This window comes from Cuculus canorus, chromosome 10, assembly GCF_017976375.1.
Source record: "Cuculus canorus isolate bCucCan1 chromosome 10, bCucCan1.pri, whole genome shotgun sequence".
In the NCBI taxonomy this organism is placed as follows: domain Eukaryota; kingdom Metazoa; phylum Chordata; class Aves; order Cuculiformes; family Cuculidae; genus Cuculus; species Cuculus canorus.
The window spans coordinates 7,803,301-7,822,171 of NC_071410.1; the positions used below are offsets into that span (position 1 = coordinate 7,803,301).

Consider the following 18,871-nt stretch of genomic DNA (forward strand, 5'->3'; position numbering starts at 1 on the left):
CATTTGAACCTTCAGCCGCTGAGCACTGTCTGGTTCCATTCTTCTGTAACAGAACTTTAAAACAGCATCGCAGCAGGGAACCAGAAAATTCTGCTGCAGCTTTTAAAGGCCACCTTAAATGTAAACTAGACTGGGTGGGTTACAACAGATATTCCAATTTAAAAAGAAAAACATTTAATCACGGATGACAGCAAGAATACGGTCACCTCTCTAACAAAGCGCACAAACAGCAACGCATTAGTTTTTCCATTTATTGGCACTTATTTGAAAAATAGCATAAATATTCAACAGAGAAGAGACAAGTTGACCCACCCCTTCTATCGATGCATCTTTTTAAAAAGACTGGAAGAGACACCAGGAGTTCGTTCTTAAGAAATAAGAAAGATTAAAAAAAAGTCTTGCCTCCACCACACACGAATGAACGTGCAGCAACTCTTTGGCACATACCTGGCATTGCGAAACAACTCTACCTGTTAGACAGAGAGCGAACAGACATTAAACACAAGCTTGTCCATCTGCCACGGGGATGAAGGGCAGGCTGAGTTTAAGGAGCTGCAATCAGGAAGTTGACTATTAGAATAATTTAAGAGGAATTAAATCAGAAGTAAACTCTGATGTATCTTACTTGAACCGAGAAAAACTAATAAATACATTCTACTTCCTTTCTACAGCAAGGACATACAGAAGGCAGTCATCAGTCCTCAGGCCACCAGATCTTTGCTCTCCAAGTCATCCATTTTAATCTTGACAGCTGCTGTCCATCAAAGCTTCATCCACGTGAATGTTTCACAGTGGAGTTCAGAGTGGGCTTTACTCCTATTTGAGGAAGTTTCCACTTTTCTCACTTTATTACACAAGGATTTAGTGTTTAAAAATAAAGCTTTTTGCTTCATTATTAAGCTCTCTGGAGAGAAGGTTCGAAAGCAAACAGTACAGGCACACACGTGCACAAACAGAGACCCAGCTGGAGAAGTTCAGCTGCGTAACAGGAGTCAACAACCAAAACAAGGTTGCCACTGGAAACTCTGAAAGAGCTGTCTCTGGTGGGGTTTGCAGATTTTCCCCACCGACTGGGGAATTTCAGAGTTGAGATCAGGATGCCTCAACCCACTGACTTTCCAAATGCAGTATAAGAATCCTGAAACAGCTCAGATCACCAAATTCCAGGCTGCTTATCAGCATGCAAAGTAACTTGATGCTATTGTTCGAGGAAGTGACATCAGGAGATTAAACACAGACTAAACACGTTTGGTCACCTCAGCCTGTAAAAAAGCATTCAAGATTCCTCACTGTAGTTGTCCAACAACAGTCCTAGATGAGGACAAATACTGTCTGTTATAATAACGCACTCCTTAAGTACTAATATTCAGTACTTAAGTGCTCATGATTTAATGTTATGTTCCAAACATCATTACTATCTTTCCCCATTAAAAAGCCTTTGGCAGAACATCTACCACTCTAATAGATCAGCTAAACAGAGAAGAAAAAAACCATACAAAACCCCAGGAGAATGTCCCACACCTAATTTGGAGTCAGTTACAACAGCAGTCATGATTATGAATAAAATCCAACATATACATTTGACAATCTACCAACTTCTTCTTCTGACATCTATTAGAACACAGAATTGATTTAACAGCCAATCTGAACAAAGACAAGAATCAATCCCCTCCCTAATAGTCGCCCTTTGATATGAAGAACAAAAAAATATATAAATAACTAGCGCTCCAGCAATAAAACAAATCCATAAGCTGCTTCACTGGTTTCAGACTGAGGACAACTACGAAAGTTACCTGTTACTATATAAGCACCACGATATATTAGAGAGGATGCTGCCTGCTGGCTGATGGAAAGCCGAGTCTTCCACAAGCAGAGTGCACACACAGTATTTGTAACTTACACCGAGACGATACTCATTGCAAATCCACAGCTTGCTTGCTGATGTTAGCATCAAATACGTTTGCAATTCAAATACTTAGTGTATTTTAGCAAATGCCATACGAATCACTAGAAATGTGAATTCCTCCTCAAGGAACTGTTATGGAAGTTTTCTAGAAATAATGACATTTCTGGAAGTTCCTATGAGGAACAGAATCAGTTACACACAACAGAGTCTTATTGATATTTCTTGGTGTTCATTAGCAGACTTCTGCTTCTCAATTAATAGGTAACTTAGCCGTAAGATCTACTGGTAAAAACGAGGATCTGGAGTCAGAAAGTGTGACTGGAGAGTCTGTGTTGGTGCCGACTTCAGCTGGTGAGTCACAGGAAGAGCCTGCGCTGCTTCTGTTGTCATCAAGAGCATGTGACGACAAACTGCAAACAGAGTAATATCAAGATATGAGAGATGAACTTCCTGCTAAGTTTCAATCCACAGAATCAAATATTAGCTTCCATCCATTATAACAAACGTATATCTTTGAAGAAACAGTAAGCCCCATGGTTTTAATTAATCTGCAACTACACACCTCACAGACACTCCCAAAGAGAGAACATACTGCCCATTTCCTCTCTTCGGCTCACCCAGAAATGGCCTATGGATGAGAAGCATCAGGCAGAGAAATCCATTGCCAGCTTTACTGCATCTCCTACAAGTCCCTGGGCTAGGACATACACAGAGGTCTCTTTTGTCAGGAGAGCCGACCATAAACTGTACATACTTCAGTTGTACCATTCGCTACTTATTTCATAGGACACAACTATACCCACTATCGTTAGATGTATCATTAGTGACAGCATCAAAGTGGGTTTAAAAATTACCATCTCCCAAATCAAGATGCTGCAACTGAACTGGCACTGCTATGCCTACGGTGAACAGCATCTGAAAAAAAGGCATGTTTTTAAAGTACTTTTAAAACATCTATTTGATTATTGCCACTGCAACAGGCTCAAAGCTTGTGCCCCTACATACATTAGCTGAGACACAAAAGGGGGCAAATGTACTGTGAACAACCCTGTCTCAATAGCTGTGTGGGCACACCCTACGTATTATTAACTTCTTGACTAACATATTAAATCAAAATCCTTACTATCTCAAGTCATTACAAATTTTTAAGTAGCACTTTTTATCTCCTCCCAGCAGGAGGGTCACATAGAATAATTTTCCTATGTGGCTAAGAGCAAGAGGGAAAAAAAGAAGAAAAAATCCCACAATCCAGCCTCAAGCCTATGCATTCACATTTGATTGCAACTTGAAAGCAGACTCCAAAGGCTGCCAGCCATGAGACATCTTTTCCTAAATGCACTCAACTCCCATATATGTGAAGAATGTTAACAATCAGTCCTAGAAACTGTGGAATTTCAGTGATTATTACTGCCTGTTTCATGTGATAATTTCATTACAGAAGTCTGTATTAATAATAACTTAGAGCAACTTCAAGCATGATCACTGCTAGATGAAAAAAGAATTCTGCTTCTGATAAAATCAATATGATAAATAGCAGAGCGTTTACCATCCCCCAAGGTCTGCCTGATGTGAAAGCTCAAGGGTAAGCATGTTGGTAGATCCTTGGAATAATCTTTTCGGATGATCTTCTATCTCTGTTACACCTTTGGTAAGAGATACAGAGTGATAAAAAAATTACTACTCATACAAGCTAAAATCTACTTTCAATGTAATTCTACAGAGCAAACAGAACAGAGGTTCAAACTTGTTACACTAGATTGTTATTTTATAGGCAAAGCACAGTAGTTTAATTCTGAAATTTAAAAGACATTTCCCAGTAAAGCTGTAAGGTGTCTACTGGGTCTCTGCATCACTTTTTGGTGAAGGGTGATTTTTAAATCTGCAGCACCGATGTGCTTCAGGTTTACAACCTTCAAAATTTTCCAGCTGTTAAGATAAACACAGCCATAGTTCTATTTCTCATTTTGTTAAGCGGGTTACATGAGTTTCTTATTGGATTGATATGACTACAGCAACAGAGAGGCATTAGAAGACAACAGCTATTTAGTTTTGTGGAGCAGTAAAAACTAATTTAACAATTTATTTTATCCCCACAGACAGTTCCATTTATTTGGTCATCTGCAATACTTTCTATCTCTAGTCTCTCTTTGAAGTTTCAGTCAACTGAACAGAGTGATGAAGAAAGCTATATGAATTATCAAATTAACAACTTGACCTATGATGTCAGCCAAAACTAAATACTGTACCTTTTCTTTTTATTGACCCAAGGACACTTGGTCGAATGCAGTTAATTGGACTCTGGCTTCTCCTGCAAAAAGAAGGCACATGCTATACTGATATCACCGCTAATAAAGGAAGCCTGAAAACATGTTAAAAAAAGCCGGAAGATATTCAGATACCAAACTACTGTGTGGAAAATGCTAAGAAAATAGACATTGAAACAGCTTATCCAAAATAAGTTGTTTCTTCCCCCCAAGACAGACCAGGAAGCACAGAACTTAACAGAAAAAGCCAATGGTGCTATTTCACAGCTGGGGCAGTGTAGAAGCTCACACCTAAACACTGACAGAGCTCCGTTGATAGGCAGTACTTTGCTGAACCGCCAGGGCCCAATAAAAGCTAATTGTATTCCTACATCATTCAAAACAATATCCAGTGCAACTAAACTCAGAATCAGTAGCAAACCCTAAACCTGTTTGTTTGGGTTTTTTTCCCCTTAAAATTCAATTCAATTATTTAAGATGTGATTAAGAGCAAAACAGATGCCACAACGCAGCTCACTTTTCTAATGTTATGACATGAGGAATTTAAATATTTTAGAAAGCTGTAAAATCTAAAGTTTACATTAATATATTGAGTTGTATTTGTGAGCAGAAGTCAATTACACGTACAACAAATTCTAGTATTTCAAAAGCCTACTGCGAACAAGCTATGCCAATTTTCCATTACTAAGCTGGTACTTACCTTGAAAACCGTCTCGTCGGACTTGGGCTGGGACTGGGAGGTAACCCGCTGCTGCTCACCAGACTTTGCAAAGATGGTGAGAAACATTGCTGAGAGCAAAACAGTTTGCATTATTTACACGTAAACACTGCATCACAGTCCTATAGCAACAACTGATCCTGGGTGATGATCAGACACCCTCCCTAGGAGGACAGGCTGAGAGAGTTGGGGTTGTTCAGCCTGGAGAAGAGAAGGTTCAGGGAAGACCTTCCAGCAGCCTTCCAGTACTTAAAAGGGGCCTACAGGAAAGCTGGAAAGGGGCTCTTTATCAAGGAGTCCAGGGATAGGATGAGGAGGAATGGTTTTAAGACGAAAGAGGGGAGATTTAGACGAGATCTTAAGAAGATATGTGAGGTTGTCCAGAGAAATTGTGGCTGCCCCATCCCTGGAGGTGTTCAAGGACAGATTGGATGAAGCTACACCTGATCAAAGATAGACCACAGCAGGCAGGTTGGAACTGGATGATCTTTTAAGTCCTTTCCAACCCAACCCATTCCATGATTCTATGAAATAAGCAGCCCAAGATCAAATTATGCAACCAGTTGATACAGGCAGATATAACGAGATGCTAGCTGTTACTGAGAAAAAAACTCTAAAAATTGGACAGATTCCATTTTCTTGCAGAATACATGCAAGTTGAGAAGGATTTCATCATAGTCTAATTAAACAGACTATAGTTCATAAAATAAGAATGTACGCACCTTCCTCTCATTCCAAGAGCAAGACAAATAAAGACTAAAGTTTACTAACCACAGATTAACAGTCAAACATTCAACAGAAATTCACATCCACAAGAAGTGCAGCTGCTAGCTGCTATTTTCTGGTTCGGGGTTTTAGGGTTTTTTTGTTTACTCTTTAGTTTCTTGTGTGTAGCTGAGGTAGGAAGGAGCAGATGGCTTAGTTTTTTGCTAAGAATTCAGTTGAATTTATTTAGCAATACTCAAGACAAAACCAGTATTACTACACTTTGCTCACCTTCCCTATTCCTCTGGTAGGTGAAGGAGCTGGAGAAACTGGGACAAAGTCTACTTGCTTTGGTGATGATGATTTTTCAAAATCGTTATCGCTCTGCAAATAGTACATATAATTAATCTAATGAGCAAGTACCTTAACATGAAAAAGAATGATTGGTGTGGAATTCAGTGAGATTCCAAAGTTACCCTCCATCACATTCATAATTTTTAGGTAGCCATTTATGAGCTTATACTTAAAAAAACCCAACCAATCAAACAAAAAGCCTTAAGCATTACATGGCGAGTATCAGAACATGGAAGAAAATAGAAACAGACATCCATGCACATTTCTTTTGACATAACAGCCCAAGGAACTCACATGTATCCTCAAACAACTGGTAATTCTATGCCTTGTTATGTGAAAAATTGCTGACTAAAAGCAGTGATATATTAACACCTTCATTGTAGATCAAACTACAAAAGAAAATGTTGACATGAGAGAGTCTCTAGTGTCTTCATACTGATAATAGAAACACAAATTAAAGCATGAACGCATTACCAGGCTCAAGCTCTCCTCCCATGAGTGGCTCATCTGCATTGCTACTTGCACTTCTCTATAAAGAAGAAAAGAAACGTATTGTCCCTGGCCCATACAAGACTGCATTAAGTATTCTAGTTTGCCTTAATGCTCACCTTTCACGTACTGTTTCTCTGTTCATCAAATTCATTCCTTCTTCCTGAAAGATTAGCAGATGAAAAATTAAAAAGGGGAAAAAAAAAAAAAAAGCCTTGCTGCAGCAAATCAGAAAAGTTCATTTCATCTCACTTTGGTATGCAGAAAATTTATTTCAACTCAGTTAAGCAACAAGAACCTTAAGCTCTCCCTACACGAAAAGGAATGAGGGGGAGAGGATGGGAAAGAGATGTAGCAAGAGAGACCAGTGCGTAAGAAGTGCTTATGGGAAGTGGTTGTTTCTCAAGCAGCTTTTTTATATCCGTCACTAAGAGGCAATTACAAAACCGAATGATGATAACATAAATCAAACATTTTGAGTTTATGCAGTCCAGTAGAGATACTAGAAAATACAGATACTTGAAACTAGTACAGATAATCCTCAAAAGGATGACTGGATCCTTACCTTATTCTATGTAGAAGTAACTAAACAGATTCTGTAAGCATCTCATTTGCAATGCAGGCAGTTTTATTCTAAAACATCCATTAAAATATTATTAAAATGGATCAAAGGTGTAAAACTACACTACATGTTAATACGAAGTTCAAGTACAAACTCAGGTATGCACCCTTCCTTAAAAACAACTGAATACTGTCCAGTCTGTTGGATGATCTAGTAGACTGTCCAGTTCAACTAAACATCTCCATAATCTTCATATGTAGGAAGCTGCTTCTTAACATAGTTCAACTGTATGAGTATTTGCTAAGACTTAAAAGACATGAGAAGCAAACCACACAGGTTCTCTCCTGTGCCACTAAGTATACAGGACGTGGAATTTCAACTTGTGAATTTAATAAGCAAACAGAAATTAGGAAATGCCATTGCTTCCTTTAATAAATGTATAGAACAAGTACGAATACGGGAGTATTTTCCAAAAAGCTGAATTATCAAACTTTACTTTATGTAATACAGCAGAGCCACAGTAGTTAATTTTCTCGCTTTCATCACATTTACATATTAATCCTAAGGGTTTTTTTATGTTGATAAAACCAGCTCTGTAACTGACCTCAGTGGTGCAGAGTCCCTTTAAGCCAGTAAATTATTCACATAATGACAACAAGCAGTTATTTTCTTCAGGATTACTACACATGCACCCTAAGCCCCTGAGGTGAGAAGCAGAAATGCCTTCCATCACTTCAGACACCCTGAAAATGCTGTTCAAAGCACTGAATTGTTTTCTTAGCTTTTCACCCTGTAAAAATCAAGCTTATCCACTGAAAACTAGCAAGCTGAAAAAAAAAAAAAAAAAAAAATCAAGCATCTTCAAGTCAATTTTGTAAACATTCTGCTGTCAAAAAGCTGACACAAAATGGGAGGAGCCACAGGAGTTTGAGCTTGTTGATTTTATAAAGTGAGTCTTTAGGCTGTGGTCTGTTGTTTGCTAGCAGCGCTACTTAAGCTTACTCAGATATTTGTCACACACTCCCCTCCCTTCCAAATTGTTTGCTCCTCATGCCCTTCCCTCTCCGCTCATGCTGTGACAGCACAAATGCAGTGATCTGGATAAGAAAATCATACAGATGAAACATAGCCCAGGCAGAAGAATCCAAACTATTTTTTAGCCAGAGTGCTTCCTTAGCCAGTTCATTTTCTGGCAGCACAAAAGTCTCGTGCCAACACAAGTTAAGGAACACTTTGTTACTGGCTCTGAATATTTATGCTAGCACTGCTGCCAAAAACTCGGTGAAATTTCACCCTAAGGGTTCACATTAAAGGTTTCCTTTCTCACACTCACATGTCCATTTTAAGATTTCTCTTTCTGCTCAAATCTTTTTCTCACCATAAGATGCCTTCGAAATTTAGAACTCTGCAGACAAGATACAGCCTTTACTTTTGAAAATAACTTGAAGCGACAGACTGCAGTAGGCTCGGTGCTACAGTTTCTAAGTAAAATCTACAGCCATTTGAAGGACATCACACATGAACCACAAAAAACCCCAATCACCTACAAAAATTTAAAATTAAAAAAAAATAGAATCTGTGCTTACCTGTTTGATTTGATGAAGACGGCTGCTGGGAATACGGATAGGAGAGGATGGCACAAACTGCAAAACAAAGCCCCATACAACTGAGACATACTTAGAAACTACAGGAGAACTGAGGGAAAGGTGCAGGAATGTTAGTAACCACTCTATCATGCTACCTCAAACTAAACATAAAATGCAATTAAAAAAAAACCAAACCATTTACAATGTTCTCAGTATAAATAAACTACATTAATTAGTTGCAAGATTGCAATACCATGTATTTCCATATCATACTGCTTTGTATACCCACGAATGCTAACTGCTATCCCCCTGCCTTTCACTTCATTTCCAGGCAATTGGAAGCCTCAGCCTTCTCTACAGAAGGAAACTGCTTCTAATCAGCACGCTGCCACCTTTAAAATATGTGTATATATATGGTTGGACAAATATTTTTTCGAACAGATGCTTTATAAATACAAACCCAAATCAACACACTCTGAAAAAAGGTTTCTCAATTGTTGTCTGCCTATAAATGAATACTCTGACAGGTGGGAAAAGTCTGTTATTTGAAGGCTAACAAAGAGTTAAACACCTTCCTTGTGGTTTAAGAGCTTCACCCATTCAGGTGAAATCAGAGAGGATATTACTAAGAAATGGTGTTCTGTTAATTTTGTCAGTTTTACAATCAAAATCTCACTGGTACACTATGATCTATAACTGCATACTCAAAACCAAGTAATTAAAAGTGATTTTCTCAAAATACAATTTCCTTTCATGTATTTCCCATCCCTCAAATGCCTGACCCTCAGTTAACATCTGTCATAACCCATTTAGGGGTCAAAATTCCAAAGCCAGATGTGTGTTCAGCAAGTAAGGTTTGTATTACAACTGTTAATATACTTTTTACAGTATGAGGCTTCATCCCCTTCAGGAAACATTACTAGAGCTCTTCAAGCTAAAGCTGGAGAACTAACAAACATTCAATTAACCATTTATTGCATCATCTTCTAATCGGTGCCATGGAGAATACAGACTTCGCTGTCTAACACCAAAGGTTATGGTAAGTTATCACAGACTATTAACGCTTCATGTAGCCAGAATCCGCCCTCTAAGAAAACAAACATCAAGGCATCATGCTCTTTTCCTCACAAAAGGCATTAGCCTATCAGACTCACACAGAGGATGTCAAATGTTTGTGACAGAATTTAATCATTGTAAGTACTACTGGAGCCTAAGAGCTACAATGTTTTGCTTTGTTACTTTTCAAGTCCAGTTTAGGTCAGCTTTGCTGTTATACTGGGCTCCCAGAAATCCTGTGCAGCTAATAAATATTCCTCCAAGCTGTACCATGCAATATGGACCTTGAGCTGACCTTGATTCTCACACAGAGAGGAGGATCTGGAGAATTCCTGCTTATTCACTCTGTCACTGCACAGCAGAAATGCATTTGTTCCACTCATTATATTCTAATTTTATGACTGTGATACGCATAATTTAAGGTTTGGCATTAATTGAATACATACAAACCCAGTGGTTTGCAGAGTAAAACAAAAGTTGTAATGAGAGTTCAACGTTCTAATGCTTAACTAAGCTCAGGAACTCTGAGGATTCAACATCCCCTCTCCAACAAGTCACAATCCTCGCTTTGTCAGTGCTTAAAATTTACGTTTTCTTTTTGGTAGTCCTGTGATTGAATTCTTGTGAAAAGAAACCTCGGTCACTTTTAAAGGACACTTGCTGAAGTACACTGAACCCATTTATTAAAATTATGCTGCTCAAATCCCCAACATTGTAAGAGATCATAAAGCTGAATAAAAACCATCACAAGCTATTAGAATGGAAGAGAAATGCCTTCCCTCTCCTCCCTTCTCCAGTATGTCATATAGGCTTTTTCATGGAAGGTAAGGTTTCAGCAGCACCAGGCAGGCAGTGCAGCCAAAGTCATCTGGCCCGGCACCTCTGCCGTCCCTGCAGTGCCCTCTGTCTTCGGCCCACACAAGCATTTGTGGGGCCACACAGTAACCCCAAAACGGTTCTTAGTACTGAGCTTTAAAAAAACAGCTTTTGCTGCAATAGCGTCTAAACATTCAATCCCAGACAAAAAACCTTTGCTTAAACAAGAAAAAAGCTCCCCACTACACAAACAAAACAAACCAAAACCCACCAAAACACTAAGATGCCACTGACACCTCCTGGAAGGAAATAAATAGCCCACACAGAGCCTAGTTGACCCTTCCTTGGCCATTACATGTACTGTCAGAAAACTGCAGATTTAAGTCCTTGCCAAAATGGCATTGCTGCCCCTGTAGTCATCACTGCAAATGAGCTGCAGCCTGAGACTTGGAGAAACTACTCAAAAAAAAATAAAAGATCCGAGAATTCAGCTGAGCAAATGGGACAACATTGAAGATGGAACTAGATAGAGTATGGCCTTCAGTTATCAGAGCATTTTAGCAGCTCCCGTTGCTCCCATGACAGTGAACACAACACAGATTAGACAAATTCAAACAAAAAGTTTAACAAAACATAACATTTCAGATGTACTTATAATACTAAATTAACAACGTTCCAGTCACTTACTGAGCGTCTTCATCCTCTTGATTAGAGCTTACACTGCAATAAAACTTGGACTAGTTTTCCTAAACACAAAAGAGTGGGGTTTGAAATACACTTTATCACCTACTTACTGTCAAACTTAATTTACCAAAGTAGATGTCAGAGCTCCTTAGAATACCTCTTAACATCATAAAACTACACTTACTTCTTAGCTACAGCAAGAATACTAGATGAGGTTTCTTAAGAGTCCTTAATACTGAAAGTTTAATTATTTTCACAAAATCATTCATCTACAGATGATCCTGCTTTAAGATAACAGAAGGATGAGATGACACCTCTTTAAAATTCCATCCTCCCAGCCATCCTCAACAGAACCATAAACCAAATCACAGTTCAAAGAAATCCTTCAAAGTGGACAAGGCACTGATCTAGCAGCCAATGGAGCACTTGATTTTTACTGTAAGTAAAATATCAACTGTATTTTGTCGGCACCTGGTCAGCTGAGGGTGAAGAAAGTTAACTTTCAGCATGCTTCTTAACAAACTTCCAGTGAGGTGAAAGCTTAAGAATGTCACCCAATGAAGATGGGAACATTGGTTCAGTCCAGAAGACTGCAACAGCTATGAGAGGTAGCCAGAAGAGCTCAGCCCATCAGTGAACAAGCTCCTGCTTCCCAGCAAGTTCCCAGAAACGCACCCTAAATTAGCATCTTCTTTTGCCCAAAAACTGAGGATTTCCAAGAATCAAACACAACAAACTCAGCTTTCACTTTTGTTTCTACTTCTACTTGACCACAAGCATAAACAAATTTACCCTAGGCTGCTGCCCTAGCAATATATATGAAAAAAGAGACTGTTGTTTAAGTAATCTTTACCATAAGACATTCTATCGTGGTTTGTATCCTAGCAGGAGAATGACTTCTCTAGAAGCGTCTCGGTTCTGTCACAAATAGAAACCTTTGCTGAAGTAGTTGTCTGTCCTGATTTTAAACCAGGATTTTACTCAAGGGGCATCAGTCAAGAAAATAAGAAAGCAGCAGTCTTCAACCACTAACACGCTGCTAATAAACTGTTTCTAAACAATCTTCAAAAGGTAACTGAGAAAAACAGTAATTGCTATTAGCATTGCAGGGACTTGGTTTCCCATACTGAAAAGAAAACTGGTACTCTCCCCTTCCCACCCCAACATAGCTTAATTTTTCCAAAACATTAAAATGAACTCAATACAGCTGGATACCACCTCCTGTCTGCCTTTTTCTTATGGCTGTCTTAAGATAAAAGTTACATTTCTGGTTACACAGGAAAGTCTGACCTAAAATTCCTTTTGGTTAGAGAAAATAACTATGCTGGGCACCCTAACCTTTAAGGGTTAACAAATCCTGCTGTCAGTGCAATACTGTACAGGTGTTCTGCAACTGTCAAAAATCACACCCTTCTACCACACTTTGTATGATAGTAAAACACAAGATACACACTATTTTCTCTGGGTTTGGACCAATATTTTAAAAATTCAGATTTGGGGAGTTAAAATGAGAGAAGACTGACAAAAGATGAAATCATAACTGAGCATCTCTGAGAGACACAGAATCATTCACCCTGGAAGCCTCAAGATTCATGCTCTATCTGATAGTTATATCTTGTTATATCAGGTGTTGATTACATAATCCATTCTGTCACTACTATATAAAAGACAAATTAAGATCAGAACACCACTACACTTTTTTTAAATCCAAACCAATTAGCACACTGAACAATACATCTGTGTAATTAGTTTTCCTTGTGAACTACCTTTCTTACTCTCAGAACATCTGCTTGCATTTTATAAACAAAGTTACGAACACAATGAAATACAAGTACTATCAGAGGCCAAATAAATAGTCTATAAATAAGATTTCACTATAGCTACAGCGTGTTAATGTTACGGTCTAAAACCAGGTTTCTGAAAACATGTGGTATTAGTTTCACAGACTATAATCTCATTTTCTTCTTTAATCCTGTTTGCACACTTCTGCTTTGGACCTAATGTGTTTGGTCTAACAGTTTTCTTACCAGACTATGACGATTCATAACTGTGGTACTGTTCCTGCGGGTTCGCAAAACGTTAGCCTGGAACACCTGTGAATTATCGCTGTGAAAAGAAACACTTGTCAAATGCAAAAGCCATTTCCTTCCTATCAAAAAGTACCTCTTAATATAAGCTCAGTTTCAAATGCTGTGACAGCTGTCATTTCAAGACAAAACACTCGAGACAGGTATGTAAGAATCCTCTTAGATTGTTGGCAGAGTGGAAACCAAATTGCTCTTTCCCCAGGTCCCACCTACTTCAATTAATGATTTTAATTAATCATATTTAGTCTTCAGAATAACTGAAAACTGTTAAGACTGACCATTTCTGTGGGAATGTGTGATGTTTGGAATGGCTGCAGGTTGCGTATTGCTTCAATGTCATTCGACAGAACAAATTTATAAATAGCACATAACCAATAACTGAAACCAGCTTTAACACCATAGATAAAATAGAACACAAAATACGGTATCTTGATAAATCTTAGCACTATTGCATTTTTTGTTTCCAGGATGGGTTACATTAGACATACAGAAAAACAATTTTTAAAGCCCTAAGATCTTTGACCACAGTTATGTTTCTAGCCAGGGAGCAGCACATCCATTTCAAATATGCACGATTAGTTATTGGATGCAAAATGAGCTCCTTTCTTAAGGCAACTTTAGTTTTATTGAAGTTTCTCTGGTCACCACTAGTGTTATTAAGAGGCCCAGATCAATATTTAATGAGCAAGACATTAAGTAAGTCTTTATGGTCGCCAGAATAAAAACTTTGAGCCACAACCCTGCAATCCCCACTCCTAAAAATCACCAAGGATCTGCACAAACAGATCCAAATACAAGACTACAGTTAACTCCAAATTACAAGCATTCACTGGGCTGGATCTTTTTGTTTCAGCTGCCAGCCTGAGATGAACAAAAGCACTACACAAGTGAAACTTAAAACTAATCAGGCCAATAGTAGTACTACCTTGTTCTAAAGGTTGATAACCATAACGCGCTTTACAGGCACTTCATGAACAGAATCCTCCAGTTCAAAATCCACCAGACACAAGTTTTACACAGCCTTTATACAGCTGTAATTAAAAAATAAGCAAAGCTTATACCATGAAATAAAAGCCAATGGGAACTGGCATAAGTACCGTGCTTTTAGGCAAGAAGAATGCACTGACCCGCTTTCTCTAAACCATCAAGTACAAACGACCAGACATAATTTACAATTTTCAAAGAAGTTTCACTCAGTTTAGACCTACCAGAGATCAAACAGCTGACATTTTGATAGAAGGTAGAACAGCAGAAATTTAGGGGTCTGACACATGATGTTTAGAGATGAGATTCAGCGGCTGAGGCAAACAGTCACAACCCATTTTTAGGGTAAGTGCACTGGCTGGTGTGCAAACACAAGACAAACAGTACATCCTGAAATCCAGAGTGTGATGCAAGAGAACAGGTTGGAATGATTCTGTAAGACATTACCACAGGCAGAGCCCAATATTCAATAATAAGCAGAAAAGAGGGAGAGAAAAAAAAACTACAAATGCCCTTACCTTTAATCTCCCTGGCAAAAACTCCAGAGCTAGTCAGATCTCAGGCTTGCCTTTCACAGAAAACCCTTACAGCTTCCATTGAAAATCAATTTTATTTGGTGTGAAAACAAGAATCAAACATTCTGTGAAAGATAATTTCTACGATCTTAAAAATGCTCTGTGCCTCTACGGCAACTCACTGTCCAAGCTCTTTACTAAACCTGTTAACGAAAAAGAAGTCAAAACAGGAGGCCGAGCAGGAAAAGCACAGTGTTTGAGAGCAAGAGCTTTTGTTTCAGTTTACCCAACAAAGCCATTCTGGAAAAAATGAAGTTTCTTGCCAAGAGCTGCGATCTTGCGAAAACAGATTTCTGCTGGAAAATTCCTAACAGGCAAACCACTACAACCACCTCAAATAAGTTTAATGGCATCTAAGTTCAATTTTATAAACACCTAATACGCAGTGTATGCACAGTTCTAAAGCAGAAGCTCAGGCTCATCCTTCTAATCTGCAGAGGCCTTGAAATAATTTGTTTACAGCATGGATTTTTTTTTTTTGCTTTTAAAGAATCATATATCTCACAGTTTGTAAAGAAACGACTTATAAGAACCTGAGACAATTAAAAAATCTCGTCTCAGTTACGTAATTAATTTACCTGCTCAGAAATTTCCCTGAGGAACAACTGCCATTCACGACATTTCCATACTGTATGGAAATGCAGACCAATAGTTGTTTCATCTATTATGCAAAAGGATCACAACTATGTTTACGTAATGTTAATTCATTAATGATTAGGCAAAAATTAGTTATTTCCCCTGAACTGTAATGTACTGCTAATTACTTTGGTACAAAAGAGTTAAAACACTTGTTTGTCACTTGGTGTCTAGTTCCTTACAGGGACATGACATTTAATGAAAGAAAGCAAAAAAAGCATGACTACTTATCACGTGTTATACAATCTCTTATCAAGTTTATTGTCAATATGCTCTCCCAAACCGCAGTCGGACTATTAAGAGCAGCACATGGTGGTAGCCACACCACAAAGCAGACAGGGGCATCTCGCAACTTCATGACAGCCCAGAGGAAGCAAGAAATAACACTCTGAGTTACAAACTTCACTAAACACAAAATCACACAAGAGACCGCACAACTAAGAGCTTTCCTTCTGTCCCGCACCTGGGACTGCTCTGCCCTGTCAGCTGAAGGGATCCAGACACCTGGAACACATGGCAATCATCCAATCCTCCTTGCAAATACCACCTGCCACAGACTGATAGCAATATCCAACAAAAACTGTCTACACAAATCCTTGTGTTTCTCCCAGTACCACGTACCATCATCCAGAAAAACTTCAGCACAGCCAACACACCGTTTTACATCAAATATAAGACTTATGCAGCTTTCAAGATCCCATGACCTTCTTCACTGAATTCGCTGGATTATTCTGAAGGCGTTCACGGCTGTAATCACACAGAGCACAGTGGTTTCTCCTGGTCAAACCTGAAGCATTGCAGAGATCACAGCATTGATGCTATGCGCTACACAACACATAGAAGGCCCTGATGGAAACCAGCAAAGTGATTTAACAAAGCTGCACATGCCTGTCTGGGCACTCGGGCTCTCCTCTAAAGGGAGAGCATAATCATAGAATGGGTTGGGTTGGAAAGGACCTTAAAGCCCATCCAGTTCCAACCCCCTGTGATGGGCAGGGACATCCCACTGGACCAGGCTGCTCAAAACCCCATCCAACCTGGCCCTGAACACCTTCAGGGATGTGGCAGCCACAGCTCCCCTGGGCAACCTGTGTCAGTGCCTCACCACTCTCATCGTGAAGAATTTCCTCCTAATGTCCAATCTAAATCTTCCCCCTTCCAATTTAAAGCCAGTCCCCCCTCATCCGGATCCAAGGAGTAGTTACTATTAAAAAAAGTGAAACATCTTTGATTTAAGCTAAAATGTTAAGTTCCATCTAAGTAATTATATTTCTTGAAAGTTAGACAGAATGTCCGCCTGAGAGCATGTTTTCTTCAAACAGCATTTTTCCAGATACTGCATTCATAGAATCATTAGGTTGGAAAAGACCTCTGAGATCAACTCCAACCGTACCTGTTTACTACTAAATAATGTCCTCAAGCACCTCATCTACCTGACTTTTAAATACCTCCAGGAATGGTGACCCAACCACCTCCCTGGGCAGCAGTTCCAGTGCTTGACAGCTCTACCTGAGAAAAAATTTCTCCTAATTCTTTGAAGATGGTAACTTCTTGCACGAAGTCTGATATGTGCTTACAGATATTGCTTCTTCTGTAACCACCTCTGCTTGCAGCCTCTCTCTATCTGAAAGGCAAGGTCAGAGAGCTGGATCCAGCTCCAAATTACCAAGAGTTTTGACTGTTGTGAAGTTCACAATAACATTACAATGAGTCCTAGAAAAGTACCAGAATATCCATAAGATTTCTGGGGAAATTTATCCATAAGCCTGACTGGGAGATCGATCCTGTCTCAACTCTGGTCTCGCTGCACACGGTCGATAGGGATGTTTCTAAAACTCCAGACCGACTCTTAAGATGTTTCATTTACCGGCATTTTCGGCACCGACTCCATCACCACCGGCCCTGAGAAACTGAGCCCCCCCGTTCCCGCAGCCCTCGGGTCCCGCCGCTTACCTGAGCCCGTGGATGAGCGGGGCGCTGTTGGAGCGCCTCAGGCCGCCGCCGTCACCCGGGGCCGTCGCGCTCGCCGCCGGCAGCTCCAGGTCCAGCTCCATTTTCTCCTGAGCCATCGCGGCCGCGGCTCCTCCCGCCCCGCCCGGTCAGTATCGCCGCCCGCCGCGGCGCCGCGCCCCGCCGCTGCCCCCGGCCGGCTCCGCGGGGCGAGCGCGGCGGCCCCAGCAGCGCCCCATGCCGGGGGCCCGGCCCGCGGCCCCTTCCCCCGCCGCTGCCGCCGAGTGCCTCGGCCCGGCTGCCCCCCCACCCCCAGCGCAGCGCGCACGCGCGGGACACGGGGCGGGGCCGAGCACCACCCCGCTCGCCTGCGCTGCGCACGCGCCCCAGGGGGGCGGGGCCCGCGTTTGAAACGGCGCGAGGTGGGCGCCGAGCCGCCGCGAGGGCGCTGGAGGGGGCGTGGCCTGAGCCGGAGGGGGTGTGATCTGAGCAAGAAGGGGGCGTGGCCTGAGTCAGAGGGGGCGTGGCCTCATAGACGGGGCTGTGGCGGGCGGGTCTTGCCTTCGAAAGTGTTTGTGAAGCTCCTCGGGGGTTTTAGGTGTGAAGTTTGCAGGGTTGTGGCCCAAAGCCTTTCTACCTGTGGCCTCAAAAGGCTCAAAGCCCTGTCCAAACTGGCCTTGACTATAGCCACGATCGCTCTGGGCAACCTGGGCCGTTGCCCATCATGAGGTTCCATTCCAAGGGATCAAAGTAGATACCAAAGCCTTTACTCCCTGATTTATATTTTCCAGTATTTCTCTGTAACAGTCAACAAGTCTAGGACAGCACGTTCCATTTTTCAGCCTTCAGAGACAGACAGCATATGTATTCCTTTGCCGGGTGTTGATGCTCGCAGTTCTTGTACTGCATTGACACTATTAAATAGAATAGGCTACGGGACACAATGCAGCCAGCCGTAGTTAACAAAAACGCAGTGGGAGCACAGACTTTGATATCTTCGTTGATCCCTCAGAATGGAAATTCATGCTGAAGAGCTTTGAGCACTGGCCCAAGTAGCCCAGAGCAGTGGTGGCTCGCCCTCCCTGGTTCAAGGCCAGCCTGGGGGGTGCTTTGAGCCTCTGATCCAGTGGGAGCCTGCAGGTACAAAGCCTTTGATCCACAGCCCTGCGAGGCCCGGGCCTGAACACCCCCGAAGACCTGCACAAACAGTTTTGAGGACAAGTCCGTCCCGCCATAGCCCTGTCTATCAGGCCACGCCCCCTCCCGCTCAGGCCACGCCCCCTCCAGCGCCCTCGCGGCGGCTCGGCGCCCACCTCGCGCCGTTTCAAACGCGGGCCCCGCCCCCCTGAGACGCGTGCGCGGCGCAGGCGCGCGGGGTGGTGCTCGGCCCCGCCCCGTGTCCCGCGCGTGCGCACTGCGCTGGGGGGGAAGCCGGGCCGAGGCGTTGGGTGGCAGCAGCGGCGGCGGGGGCGGCGGCGGTGGAGGAGGAAGGGGCCGCG

At 41.4% G+C, this 18,871-nt stretch overlaps 1 protein-coding gene across 3 annotated transcripts; it reads right to left on the reverse strand.

Annotated features, from left to right (window-relative positions):
* Window positions 1-237: 237 nt before the first annotated feature.
* On the reverse strand, window positions 238-17,634 carry LOC104060672 (P2R1A-PPP2R2A-interacting phosphatase regulator 1). Of its 3 annotated transcripts, none has more exons than XM_054075468.1 (10): window positions 17,376-17,634; window positions 13,168-13,246; window positions 8,585-8,641; window positions 6,556-6,599; window positions 6,422-6,476; window positions 5,885-5,977; window positions 4,871-4,959; window positions 4,153-4,217; window positions 3,453-3,549; window positions 238-2,316 (listed from the first exon to the last, which is right to left on the reverse strand). In XM_054075468.1, exons 1-10 carry the CDS (start codon window positions 17,489-17,491, stop codon window positions 2,157-2,159), a joined length of 855 nt encoding a protein of 284 aa, XP_053931443.1. In that variant the 5' UTR covers window positions 17,492-17,634; the 3' UTR covers window positions 238-2,156. The 3 variants fall into 3 exon arrangements, with proteins under 3 accessions (XP_053931443.1, XP_053931444.1, XP_053931445.1); XM_054075469.1 differs by having other exon boundaries at window positions 4,153-4,214; window positions 17,376-17,632; XM_054075470.1 differs by lacking the exon at window positions 17,376-17,634 and adding an exon at window positions 14,436-14,638.
* Between the last annotated feature and the right edge of the window lie 1,237 nt (window positions 17,635-18,871).